This window comes from Phoca vitulina, unplaced genomic scaffold (assembly GCF_004348235.1).
Source record: "Phoca vitulina isolate PV1807 unplaced genomic scaffold, GSC_HSeal_1.0 scaffold2, whole genome shotgun sequence".
Lineage (NCBI taxonomy): Eukaryota > Metazoa > Chordata > Mammalia > Carnivora > Phocidae > Phoca > Phoca vitulina.
The window spans coordinates 76529817-76544309 of record NW_022589705.1 but is presented as its reverse complement, the minus strand read 5'-3'; the positions used below and the strand labels follow the sequence as shown (position 1 = coordinate 76544309).

General features: G+C 40.4%; 1 protein-coding gene across 11 annotated transcripts in view; it reads left to right on the top strand.

The window, feature by feature from the left end:
• S100PBP (S100P binding protein) overlaps positions 1–14493 on the top strand; it is a 45169-nt gene that overhangs the window by 12179 nt on the left and 18497 nt on the right. For 2 of the 11 annotated variants that reach the window (XR_004297554.1, XM_032388723.1), the window contains exons 1-6: positions 107–221; positions 5309–5421; positions 6139–6953; positions 7590–7678; positions 9363–9466; positions 12667–12694. Coding sequence is in view for 10 of the 11 variants with exons in the window: in XM_032388723.1 (XP_032244614.1) it covers positions 6141–6953; positions 7590–7678; positions 9363–9466; positions 12667–12671 (1011 nt within the window). In the remaining variant the exon portion in view is untranslated. Of the gene's footprint in view, positions 1–106; positions 222–282; positions 545–580; positions 712–2891; positions 3195–5308; positions 5422–6138; positions 6954–7589; positions 7679–9362; positions 9467–12666; positions 12695–14493 lie in introns of those variants that run through there. The other 9 variants (XM_032388641.1, XM_032388709.1, XM_032388699.1 and 6 more) reach the window with 8 other exon arrangements.

Below are 14493 nucleotides of genomic sequence, written 5' to 3'. Positions count from 1 at the left end.
AGGCAGGCTAGGCGGCACAGGGGGCGGGGTTGCGGCGTCTGCGCGGGGCACAACCCCCTGAGGGGCGGGGCGCTTTCCTGCCAATCACTGCCTGTTTGCCCTCCCCCCTGCGCTGGCCCGGCTGCCTCGGGGTGGGGGAGGTCGGGGAGGGGGCGATAAAATGGCGCAGGGGGCGGAGTGAGGCGCAGTCTTTCGCCCAGGCTTCGGCCCCGCTTCCGGAGGTGAAGAGCGGGAGGGACGAGGGGGTTTGCGTTCCCGGCTGGGAGGGGGATGGGGGCGCCTGTTGCTTCTCCAGGGGGCCATACATGCCCGTCCACCCCGTTGAAGGGTTGGGAGGCCTTCGCCCTGCTGGGAGAGGGCTGGTTGTCGTTCCTGAGGTGATGGCGGCGGGAGGGGGAGTGTCCCTGCGCCCCACCTCCACGTCGGCGGGCGGTAGATGCCCCTCACCCTGCTGAGGAAGAGGGAGGCCGTCGGGTCACCTGCGAGGCGGGGAGCGCTGTCAGTCTCCCTGCCCAGTGGGGGTGGAGGAGGATGGGTGTGTTAGGTAGGTTGGGGGTGCCGCTTCCCCTGCCCCACTTGGGGGGGAACTGTTGCTAGGGAGAAGATTTTCCCGCCGCGCCTTGCGGGTGGGGGAGGGAGAGGATGACCCACCCCTTGGGCTGGCGGGGCCTCGGTCCCACCGAGGTGTGGGTGTGGGTGGCTACCCTCCGGGTGAGTGGTGCATCTCGCAGGCCTGTTGAGGGGTCGGTTTGGCCCCTGCGGGGGGAGGGGCGGGGAGCCAGCCGGCGCTTCTCCCGCCTTCCGCGGGGTGGCGGGAATTCTCGATGTTTTCGGGGGAGGGAGGAGGGAAGTGCGGAGGTCCGGCCCCGAGGGCGATGCCGTGCTGAGGCCGTCGCATTTCTGGGGGAGAGCAGGGGGCAGCCCAAGCAGTATCCTACGAAGGGTGGACATGGGTCACCCTTCCTCCTGGCTCTCGGGACTGGAGGTGTCACCAGTTCCTTCCTGGGAGGGAGGGAAGGCAGCTGGCACCGCAGGGTGGGCCCCAGAGAGGGGAAAGAAGTGATTGGATTGCCTACCTGCTGATCTCCAGTTTCTTGTGGATTTGTTAGAGGCTGCAAGCTTTAGCTATCCTGTCTAAATTAAAACATTTTCTTTTTAAAAAGAAACCTGTTGCTGTAGCGTAGTAATATTTAGTTTCTATGCCCCTGTGGAATGAGAATCCTGGAATCCATATCTAGTGAAATGTTAACCTAAAGCAGAAATTTCCAGCCCTAGGTTGTTTTTGTGTCCTACAGTATTTCCATTTACTTCAAAGGAAGTTGCAGAATTCTTACAGATAATTTCAGTTCACTTTGATTTTAAGTGTTATGCCCATTTTACGGAGTGATAAAGCCTAGTGAGTGCCTTTTGTGCTGTGTGCTGCACATGTATTGCCTATTGGGGAAGGTTGGAAATCAAAGGCCTGTCCCTTGGAAATAATCTTTGCCCTTGGCCATACCTATCAGATCTAGCTTGGTAATGGTCTTGGTTTTAGAACCTTGAAAGAGGAATATAGGGTTGTGTCTGGTGTTGCAGTTTTAGTGGCCTGAATAAAATAAAGGCTTTGTGCTCTAAGGCAATAGGTTTTCTTAGGTACGATAAAAATAGAAAGGGAACCAGTTCCTGAGGTTGCAGCTAGGTGGTTAGAGAACAGAGCGAGGGGGTGGTAAACTGAAGTGTGAAGAAGGGGGTGGACAGGTGAGAGAGACGTGGAAGGACAGAATAGGGTCACAGGAGGGATGGGGAGCAGAGGAATTAAGAGATAGACTTGGGAGATGGGAAAAATATTCTTCCCTTAAAAATAAAGAGATCCTCATTTTAGGTGGAAGTTACAAAACAAGTGCCAAGAAAGGCAGTTAATGGTAGAATGGCAGACAGGTGCTAAGGCTGTCTTGTGGAAATTCACTTTAGACCTTAATTTTATCTGAGATTTCCCCCCTTTTGCAAATTCATTAAGTATCAACTTTAGTATAGGGCTTTTAGGTTTCGAGTGCTTTCATAAACATCCCCTCATTTGATCCTCATAATAATCTGTATTTGAAGATAACGGCATATAATTATATCCCCCATTTTTCAGATGAGTGTTCTCATCTGAATTGAGGTTCAGAGACTTTTAAGTGACTTGTGAGGTCTCTGAATTTAGGTCAGTCCCTCTTCTGTTACTTCAATAACTATTAATTCAAGGGATTTGCCCGACACACAGCCTGGTCTTTAATTAATTCAGTGGCAATATGGTTGAATGCTCAGTTAAACTAAAAGAAATTAGAGTATACTAGATAATTTCTAACAAGCAAGGACCTAGGGGAAGTTCTCAACTAGATTAACATTCTTTCCTACCATTCCTGTGCTTCATTAAGACCTCTTTAGGGGTCAGGGAGGTGATGATGGTGGGATGAAATAGAAACTGTAGTCACTACTTAGCTTTTCCATTGTGCTTGTAGTACTCGAAGTGCTTTAGTTCATGGTCTCATTTAATTTTGGCACCAACACTATGAGGTAGCTACTGTGATGGTCCCTGTTGTACAGGAGAGGACATTTGAAACTACAGAATGTAATCATTGTCTTTCTCTACTGACTTCTTAATTTAAAACTATATTTTCTTAAAGATTTTATTTATTTAATTGACAGAGAGATAGAGCAGGAACACAAGCAGGGGGAGTGGGAGAGGGAGAAGCAGGCCTCCCACCAAGCAGGGAGCCCAATGCGGGGGCTCGATCCCAGGACCCTGGGATCATGACCTGAGCTGACGGCAGACGCTTAACAACTGAGCCACCCAGGCGCCCCTAAAAATAATTTTATTATTAAATATTCTAAGCATATAAAATGTATAGGAAGTAACATAATGATACCATTATTACGCCATTCAGCTTTATTTTATCGGCGTAGGCAGGCTGAATCCGAGTACTCAGAAGGGGTCTCTCAGATACCAGCCAACCAGGGTCCTTGGCTTTGTGCAGAATAGGAATCAAATGGGAGCCAGGAGGAAGTGAGAGCAGAGTTCATTGAATAGTGTGATAGAGTATAGCAGATGGAGTGTCTGGGACACTCCGAAAATGAAAAGTAAGTTGCTCTGTCATTTGAGGTTATGGGTTTATAGTGGAAAGGGGTCCAGGGTACATGTGCCTTCAGGAACCCAAGGAAGCCTCCGATCAAAGGTGAGTGTAAGGTGAACAATAGGTATTATTCCATAAATCACTGAAGGTAGGGGGTATCGATGCCAGTGTCAACCAAGGTTTGTTTTAAGCTAATGTCTGGGAACATGTTTGGGATCTGGTTCTTCTTAGATGTTATCAGGTGTTTAAGGCCTAGGATGGAACTCAGAGAATGATTAACTTTCTTATCTCCCCTTGGAGTGGCAACATAGCTTCTTTGTTTTAATCAGATGGAAAATATAGAAGATGAGTAAACGGGACTTAGCAGAAAAACAGCAGAAATGGAATCTTTCTAAAATGGTTTCCCTGTCTCATTATGTTGCCCTTTATTTTTTTAAGCCCCAACACGGGGCTTGAAGTCACAACCCTGAGACCGAGACCTGAGCTGCTATCAAGGGTCGGTTCCTTAACCTACTGCCACCCAGGCACCCTGCCATGTATATATTTTTAAAGTAATTTCTATGTGCCCGATGTGGGGCTCAAACTCACAACTCCAAGATCAAGAGTCATAGGCTCTTGACTGAGCCAACCAGGCCCCCCTTGCCATATTTTTTATAGGTCTTTTTTGTTCATTTTTTTAAAGAAATAAAACATTATAGATAGAATTGAAGGTACTCATGCCCCCTTGCCATTTCTCTTCCCTCTCCACTACCAGAGGTAACCGCTGTCCTGAATTTTGTGCTTCCTATTCCCATGCAAGTTTTTATAATTTAATGATATATGTATCCATACACTATATGGTATTGTTTCTCTAACAGATTGCAAGGGAAAAAAAAGACGGGGAATATATAGATTAAAATACAAAACATATCGGCCAGTTGCCTTGTGTGGACTTACTGGATACTGATTTTTTTTAATCTTTAAAAATAATTTATAAAATAATTGGTTACCTGAACCATATATTTTATGGTAAGGAATCCTTGTTATTTACAGATGAAATGATGTGATGCCTGGGATTTGCTTCAAAATAATCCCATTAAGGGGCGCCTGGGTGGCTCAGTTAGCTAAGCGGCTGCCTTGCGGCTCAGGTCATGATCCCAGGGTCCTGGGAGCCCAGTGTGGGGCTCGAACTCAACAACCGTGAGATCAAGGCCTGAGCTGAGATCAAGAGTTGGACACTAAACTGACTGAACCACCCAGGTGTCCGGATTATACATTCTTTAAGGATGGAAACCATGTCTTTATTTTTTAAGAAGTCCTATAGAAACCAGTTATCTTGCTCAGTGCTGTGTGATGATAGTAGCTCAGAAAATGTTTTCTGAAAGAATGCATGAGCTAAAGCTAAAATTCAGGAAGTGGAGGGAAAGCAGGGTGTGGGGAAATTCACAGAAGGCTAATAAGGGATTTTCCAAATTATTGAGTTTAGTGTTTAAGCATTTCTTATAGCTTCTCAGATGTTGAAATGATATATGAAATAGAAGTTTTTTTATCACCTTTCCCATCTAGAAAATAATTTAGATTAGGTCCATCACTGACTTTAAAAGCTAGGTTTTAATTATATAAGTAATTTACAAATATTCAAGTAGAAAAGTAGAATGACACTGAAGTCTCCCCTTGATGTCTCTTTGTCCCCTCATAGGTTATAACAGTCATCAGTTTTGTGTTTATATTTTTCTGGATCTGTTCTTTGCATTTATATATAAATTGAAAATGAGACTTAGGCATGTGTGATCATGATTAACTTGTAGATCTTGGTGGAATCTTAAGACATTGCCTCGTCCCTCTTCTCCATCCTGTCCCCATTTTTTATAAATGAGGAAACAAGTCCAAATGGTTAAGTGGCTCACCCAAATTACTACAGCTGGTTAGTGACAGAACCAGGACTACAAGCAAGGTCTCAGTACTCCCAAGCCAGTATTCATCTTACTGGAGCAAATGATATTCTTAAGAAAGTACAAAATTGTTGGGAGGAACAAAACTAGTTCCTTAGTTGCATAATTTTTCCTCTAAAGGTTTTTCTTTGATGTTCTTGACTCAAAATCCAACTTTCTGGTATTTAAAAAAAAATCAAGATCAAAATTAATAGGTGGAGCACCTTAAAGCATAATACAGTTGACTTTGTAATTAGCAGAGTTGAAAGTGATGAGAAGATCCTCTAATTTTCTTTGTGCCTGCAGGAAGGTGGGAGTCAATCATTTTGACAAGTCTCCTGAAAGGAACAGCTAGCGGGAGCTGAAACCTTTTTCCATTTGGTCTCGTGGCAAAGAGATCACACCAGCAGCTCCACACAGTATGGAAGACAATTCTTATATTCTTAAAGTGTTGTTTGTTTTTTTTTTTAATTTTAGAAGTTATACATTTGTTTTTTTTAAAGTATAAACCGTGAGAATCCAGACATTTTACATAATATATATTTGTTTTATTTGTATGTTGTGGATATTATTCCATGATAGTATATACTGATCTACTTCATTATGTTTTAAATAGTTGTAAAATATTCCATAGTATGGATGTACCATGATTTCACTGAGCAATTCTGGTGATGGACATTTAGGTTGTCTCCAATATTTGGCGCTTTTGAATAATGCTGCTTTGAACATCCTTACAAATGTATCCATGTGCATTTGTATAGGTACTGCTGCAGGAAAAATTCACAGAATTGAAATTGTGGGGTCAAATGGTATTGCAAATTACTCTCCACAAAATATTGTGCTGACTTACACTCTTTTATACTGATAGTGTGTGAGGATGCTTATTTCCTATATCCTTATCAACTTAGATATTATGGCATCCTAATTTTCACTATTTTGTTAGGAAGAAAATATGTCACTGTTCTAATGTATATTTCCATGATCCTGGTAAGGTTAAATATCTTAAAATTATTTCTCATGTTGCAAGTCACAGTGCAAAGAATTCGAAATATCAGGACACCACCACTGTAGAACAGATAGAAGTTGATATAGGGGTAATTTCTGTTCCTCGGTGAAATTGCCTCTTATTTTTCCAGATATGACGTGCTCACTCGTGCCCTCTGAACAGTCTTCTGGAACTTCTCTCTTGCCTAAAGACAATGCCCCATTTTCTTGGGGTTCCTTGGATGAGGATGGATTGGATGACTCCTTGCTGGATCTGTCTGAGGGAGAAGAAGATGATGGCCATTTTAGTTTCACAGAGGAAGATATTCAGGAGCTCTTGAAGGATGATGACCTTAAAGATGATAGCAGGCGTGTTGAGAAGGGAGGGAAAGGGAGTCAAATTCTATTTGACACTTCCCAAGAGAAAAATTCATTGTATAGCTTGGGACCAGTAGCTGAGACCCCTGGCCTCTTGAAACTACCTCAACTAAGTACATCAGTTGGTCATGGACCAACTCCTACTAAACCATTAAACAGACACTTTGCACTAGAAAAGAATCTTATAAAAATAACAGTTGTTACACCGTTTGATCCAACAGTTTGTGATGCTGTGCTTGATAAGGACAAGACTGATTCATCCAAAGATACTGAAAAACCCTCCTCCCTTGGGGAAGAGATGAGAAAAGATGGTCTTAGCCCAAATGAGAGCAAACTCTGCACTGAGTCTGAAGGGATCAGTCCCAGTAATTCTGCTTGGGATGTGCCCCCACTCTCTTCTCCTTCAGACAATGACTTTGAACAAACTGTGTCTGATAAAAATATACCTGACAGTAAGAGAACTACACCTGTGTTCTCTCAGATCTTGGACCATTCAGAGACTCCGAATACGGGGTCATCCTGGAAAAATGGATCAAATAAATCACATTGTGAAGTGAGGTTTCCGGTTGTTTCCAGTTCATCAAACAAAGTAAGTATATTTTTTTCAATGTAAAGAGAAAAATTATTTTCATTCACAAGCTGTATAGCAGAGCTTTGTATTCATCAAACAAATTGGGAGTTGAATCCTGACTAGAACTGTGACCTTGGTAAAATTATTTAGCCTCTCTGTTTCCTCATATTTCTTATCTATAAATTGTACTAAGTAATACTTCACAGTATAGTAAGGATTAATGAAATAATGTATTTATAGTAACTGGTATATAATATTAAATTACTACTTATTGAATAATTACTAAGATAATGATGATTTTACTATTATTTTTCCCTTCTTTGGGTTTCAGCTTAAGTCTCAATCTTTGGTTGCCACGCTAAATGAGATACAGCACCTAATCAGCCACTGAAGAGCTGAAAAATCTTGGGCAATTTACCTAACCTCTTTGAGCCTGATTCCCTGTCTATCAAATGGGCATGCCACTTAGGGTTTCTTCCTTTTCCTTAAAATTACAGTCACTATCTCATTTAAAGTATCTGTCATAGTGCCTGGTACACAGGAGGGTTCAGAAATATGCCTCTGTAGCCTTTATTAAGAATAAAAGAATATGTCCATCAATAGTGTTTTCAGCTTTTTCCTTATAATTATCTTTCCTTCTGCTCTGAACGAAAGCAGGATGTTCTTGACAAGGATTCGGGGAAGCTGAAAGTCAATGAGAGAAGACTAGGCAAAGTCATTCCTGTTCTGCAAGCCAAAAGAAGGTAACAGTATGATAATATTCTGGTTTCTATTTGTTCTCTTCAATTTCTTTCTTCCCCTCCTCAGTTACCCCTTAGTGTGGAATAAAACCATGTACCAGGTGTAAGCATACTTTTAAGTTCTGGGACCGCTAACATGTAGCTCTGTGACCTTGGGCAAGTCAAATGATCTGTGACTTCAGTTTATTTGTCAACAAATGAGGCTAATGATGCCTTTTCTGCTGCCTCACAAGGTTATTTTGGGAGTAAAAAAGACATATTAGTGAAAGCACTGTATAAATGTAAGATTTCTTTTCCTGTGCATCGGGAAGCCTGGTCACAGGACAGGAGGTTAGAATAATTTTAACACAAATATTAAAATACAATTATGTAGAAAATCCTTTTGTCATCTCTCCCAACTTGAATGCAACTGTCCTTGGGGAAAAATTATGGTGGAGGTTGTGGATTTGGGTCACCTTTTCAATCTGTTCTCTTGTTGCCAGGAGATGGCAGTATCTCTACATGGGCCTTCTCAATTAGCAAAGCTATTTTTTAGGTTGAGTCAGATTGGCTTCCTTACAATGAGATTAAAAAAATTTTTTTTGATTATACAGATATTAAATTTTTTTTAAGATTTTATTTATTTATTTGACAGAGAGACACAGCGAGAGAGGGAACACAAGCAGGGGGGAGTGGGAGAGGGAGAAGCAGGCTTCCCACTGAGCAGGGAGCCCAATGTGGGGCTCGATCCCAGGACCCTGGGATCATGACCTGAGCCGAAGGCAGATGCTTAACGACTGAGCCACCCAGGCGCCCCTGCTTTAAATTTTTTATTTATTTTTATTTTTTTAAGATTTTATTTATTTATTTGACAGAGAGAGAGGGAGAGGAGCGCACAAGCAGGGGGAGCGACAGGCAGAGGGAGAGGGAGAAGCAGACTCACCACTGAGCAGGGAGCCCAACGCAGGGCTCCATCCCAGGACCCTGGGATCATAACCCGACCCAAAGGCAGACGCTTAACTGACTGAGCTACCTAGGCGCCCCACTGCTTTACATTTTTTTAAATATATTAAAAATAAGGCTAAAGTCCCCTTTGACTACTGTCCCTAACCCCAGTTTTTTGGTTTTTTTGTTTTGTTTTGTTTGCATAATTGAGGGAAACTTTGTGACTTACTTAAAGTGGAAATTATACCAAGGAGCCAAGTCAGGCTACTTGGGGCAGTTATGTACTTACTATCTCAATATTCTCATCCACTGACTCCACAGTTATCAGTGCAGTCAGGATGAGCAAGGGCCAGACATTGTTCTTGCCAAGGTCACCAGTATTCTAATTGCCACATCCAGCTGGTTCTTTTTGGTCTTTATCTAATTCAGTTTTTCTGTGGCTCTCTGTCAAGTTAGCTATGTCCTGATTAACCTTGAATTACTCAACAAGTGCTTTCTTTCTCTAGGGACTAGGTAATCTTCACTTTCTTATGCCCTGTTAACAGGAGTTTGTATCTATTTCTCATCTTCCTTTTTTTCTTACCTTCATACTTGATTTCAGCTTTTTACTAATACTGTCTTCTGTCACTGGATCTTAAAGAGTATTTTGCCTCTGCAAGTTAGTAGTTTTAACTGATCAGCAATATATGACTTCTCTCTACAAAGCACTGTACTCATGGTTCTAATGAACTGTTTTTCCTCCTTCTGGTTTGCTTTGTTCAAGGACTAATGTTCCGACGTTTTCACAATCAGATCTAGAAAAGCAGAAGGAAAGTTATCTCAAGGAAGTCATTGCTCATATAGAACACCCGAAGGACACTAACCAAGGTAACATGGTAGCCACAGAATGGCATGTAAAAGATGCGATGGGATTTTTTTTTCCAGTGTAATACAGATTAAACTGGGAGATTATTTTGAGTTTTCTTAAATTGATGAGAGAGATAACTTTCTTACCCAAAGATTTTTACTTGAAGGGATTGCCTAAACAAATAAGATCTTAAGTGGTTTGGCTAACCAGTATTAGAGGGTGATCCAAGGAGACTCATACCAGTACATGAAGAGTGCCTCCGCTATGGTTGAGGGCTGAAACCAGACCTGTAGTTTTTTAGATAGGGAATTTTTTGTTTGAAAAATAGAAGTGGATGACCAGGGGCTGCTTAGTAATTGTTAGTTTCTTATTTAGAATTATTTCTTTTCCTTGTTTCCTTTAGGATTTAAATGTAAAAAGCAAGCATTTCAAATACCATTCTGCATCTTGACATTTGAATAAAAGCTCTTAAAAGGTTTTGACTACCTTCCAGATTCTTCAAGCTGAGTTCTCCCTGGTTCACTAAAAGCTCTTACAAACCAAAATGACAGGATTCTTTCTCCAGGCCTCAAGAGATTATTGTCTATGTTATTATTCATCCTGGACTAGTAGCTGATCGGAAAGCTCCTAAAGGGAGGGGAACTTGTGGGCTATAATGAAGGTGCCGAGATTAGAGAGGTACTGATAAAAGGATTCTTTCTCATGAAGATTGCTCCATATTCCATCATCTTCAGCTTCTTTGTTCATTTAGCAAACCTTTCTCAACTACTTTCAGTGGTGGTAGGTTTGAAGATTAGGGATTGGAAATGTAAAGAGGACCAAAGTAGGGTCCTGGCTCTCTAGGAATTGATAGCTCAGAGAAGGAAAAGATAATTATACCACATTATTGATTAGAATACCTCTAATCAATAGAGATATAATTCTAATAGAATTATGTATAAAGTGCACTAGGAACAAGGAAGAAGCACTTCTGTTTGTGTTTGGGGACAGTGGAAGATGGGGAAAGAGGATGCTCTAGGTTGGCTCCACAGGGAAGATAATTCTGTTACTCGAAGATCTGTCATAAATCACTAGGAAGAGTTTTAGGGGAACTTTTCGCCGAAGATTCAGAGGAGACTCCCCTTTATTTATGAATCTTTAATTATTTAGTAGTTTTAGAACTACATCGGCCAGAAGAATTTTTTATTCCAGGTCCTTTTATTTTTTAGTCAAAGCTTTCATTAAGCGTTCAAATGCTACTTGTAATGATGGCTCAGCTCTCTGCTTGTGAGCTCTCTTTGTTTGAACTATTTTAAAGGTCTGGCTGGTGGAACTAGAGACATTCCTCTCCCACTGGCCTGGACCCCCTTCACCCGGGTCATTGATTGGAGGGGCAGATTAAAAGAAGTTTGTATATATTTAACCTCTGTGGAAGAGACTTGAACATTGCTTTTCCCTCTGTGAAGTGACCTTCTTTTATGTCCTAGGCAATTCAGACTGATGATATCCAATTATATTTTCCTTTCTCATTTGGGGCATTTAGAAAAGAAAATTTCATAAGAAAAGCAGTGAGCAGCTGCTCATGTTTGTAGCATCTTTTCCAGTCTCTCTCCCATTCAGCAGTCCCTCTCCTACTTTACCGTAGTAGTCTGTATCCCATGAGGAACAACTAGAATAACGCATATAGAGGAAAGACAGCATACTTTAGTGGTTGGGAAAGTGAAGTCTAGTCTAAAGTTAACTTCTGGGTTCATACCCTAGCTCCGCTGCTTACTGGCTTTTTGACCTTGAGCCAATAAAAACTCAGTTTTCTCATTTGCAAAATGGGTGTAATAATGAGGCTTAGCATATGTGAAAATTTAAGTACAACTGTAATGCATAGAACAGTACCCAGCCATAGCTGCCAACATTTATTGAACACTTGGTATTATTCACAAGAAAGGGTGTCCTTTCACACTGAAGTTTTTATAGGTAAAATAGTATGATGTCAGGTGTTTGTTTTCAGATCTTGAAAAAAAAAGCCAAAACCCTGGAAAATTAGAGGAAACAACTTTAACAAAATGTTGATGAATGAAGCTGAACGATAGTTATGTGTGGGTTCAGTATGTTATTTTCTACTTTGTGTCTATTTGAAAAAATATCCATAGTAAAAAGTTACTTATTTTTTTTAAAGTGCATCTTTTAGGGGATTCCTTTTTGACATCTAAGAACTGTGAACATCACCAATTATTCTAAAAATTTCACAGGCCTCCAGTGCTTACTTCTGCTTTCTAGGAACCCAGTGTGATACCATGTTCTTGTGTTCCTTCCCACTGCCCGCTATTCGTGCATCCAGAGTTTAAAGATTATATACTAAATTGCAGAGGAGAGTGGGGGGGGTCATATTTCATTGCTCCTCTATTTATATATGAAGTAAAGAGCAGCCAGAAGCAAACAGAGGAAGCATATAGTGCCTCCTGTCCTTTTTGATATGTGTAGTGCTCAGTCACCTTGGAAAAGTATAACTGTTCAAGTTCTTTATTAGATACAGAGAAATTAAAATGAGTAGATTTAAATGTAGTTCCTGCCAATTCAGTTTGAATCCTCTCCATTGGGTTAATCATCTTTCACTTTATCAATAATGTGTATGTTTTTGGTACAGAATATGATAATGTAAATCATCCTTCAACTAAATAATCTCTTTTTAGTTTAATGCCACATGAGTCTCTAATAACATTTAGAAAGAAATACCAACAACCTCTTCCTGACATTGCAGCTCATGGAAAACTTTATATGGAATTGTAAGTTCTTAGAGTGGAAAAGGATCATTAAGATCTTCTCTTTAATCTCCTAACATATAAATCAGTATATATCTCTTTGCCAAGTGACCATTCAGCCTTTGCTTAGAATTCTAATAATACAAAACTCATTAAATCATGAAGCAGGCCATTCATTGCTTAAAAAATTCTAATTCTTAGAAAAGTTATTCTTTACATTGAGCCAAACTCTGCTTCCCTGTAGTTTCCAGTGGTAGTTTCTAGTTCTGCCCTCTGGGATCAGAAAAAATAGCTATTACCGTCCAAATACTTAATGTATTCTAAGGACCTTTTCATGTTAAATATCTCAAGATTTTTAATGATTACAAAGTATTATATAATTTAATATTCCGTCTTGGATAATTAGGTTGTGCCCATTTTCATTAGTAATGCTGCAGTGAACATTCTGGTCAATAAATATTTATGTACAACTCTTATTTCTATAGGATGAATACCTAGAAGTGGAATTGCTGGGTAAAGTATATAAATATTTTAAAAACCTCTGTTACATGTTACCAGATTGTCCTGCCCCCCAAAATTGTATTAATTTTTTTGTCACCAATTTGATAGGTAAATTTTAACATATTTTAATAATTAGTGAGGTTAAACATTTTTTATTTATGTTTTTTTGAAATATATATTTAATTATAATCTTTAAAAATCATCTAATATCTAGTTTATATTCCAGTTTCCCCAGTTGTCCCAAAAATGTCTTCTTGTAAATTGTTCAAACAGGATCTAATCAAGGTTCACGTGTTTAATTATTGTCTTCTTAGTCTCTCTTAATCTAGGTCACTTGTTTTGTAGATTGTCTCACATTCTGAATTGTGTCTGATTGTTTCCTTGTGGTGTCGTTTAACTTGTTCCTCTATCCCCCTGTATTTCCCGTAAACTGGAAGTTGGATCTAGAGGAGGGATTAGATTTTTGGCTGGTATAATTCATAGGTACTGTTGTCTATTCGTCCTGTATCAGATTAGGGGGCATCACCTAATGACAGGGTGTTCTAATAGTGATGCTAAGTTTGATTACTTTGTTAAAGTGTTAACTGCCATGGGGCGCCTGGGTGGCTCAGTCAGTTAAGCATCTATCTTTGGGTCAAGTCATGACCCTAGGGTCCTGGGATCCAGCCCTGCGTCGAGCTCCCTGCTCAACTGGGAGCCTGCTTCTTCCTCTCCCTCTGCCTGCCGCTCCCCCTGCTTGTGCTCTCTCCCTCGCTCTCTCTCTGTCAAATAACTAAAGTCTTAAAAAAAAAAAAATGAAGTGTTAACTGCCACATCTTTCCATTATAAGGCACATTTTCCCCTTTGTAATTAGTAAGTCATCTGTGGGGTATTGCTTCGGTATCATTTGAATATCTTGTTCCACAGCAGTTCTTTTTTTTTTTAAGACCAATGTTTTGTTTTGTTTTGTTTTTTAAGATTTTATTTATTTATTTGACAGAGAGAGACACAGCAAGAGAGGGAACACAAGCAGGGGGGAGAGGGAGAGGGAGAAGCAGGCTTCCTGCCGAGCAGGGAGCCGGATGCGGGGCTCGATCCCAGGACCCTGGGATCATGACCTGAGCCGAAGGCAGACACTTAACGACTGAGCCACCCAGGCGCCCCAGTTCCACAGCAGTTCTTAATTATTTGGGCATTCATTGATGATCCTTACCTAATCGGCTGCTATACAGAGAGTTGTATAGAAAGTGTTCATTTTCTAAATATATAATTTCTTTTACAATGATTACCTACCATTCTTCTATGAAGATTTTTTTTTTAGTATCACTATTACCTCATAGATTTTTAAAAATTAATGTGTTATAGTTGATAATAGTCATTACTTTTTTTTGATGCTCTGTTTGTCTCAAATTTGACCAATGGGAACTCCTTCCTTCAAGTGGGCTCCTGTGTCTACTGACATGACTCCATTAATCTTTTTTTTTAAATTGTGGTAAGCAAAATAACATAAAATTCACCAATTAAACCATTTTTAAGTGTGCAGTTCAGTAGTGTTAAATTTATTCACATTAACTTTTTTTATCTTGCAAATCTCAAACTCTATACATACCATTAAAAAACGACTAGCGTTTTTCCCTTCCCTGTAGTCCCTGGTAAACACCATGCTACTTTCTGTTTCTGTGAATTTGCCTATTTTAGATACCTCATATAAGTGGAATCAAACAGTACTTTTTGTGACTGGCTTATTTCATTTAGCATAATGTCCTCAAGGTTCATCTGTGTTGTAGCATGTGCCGAATTTCCTTCCTTTTTATGGCTGAATAATATCCCAT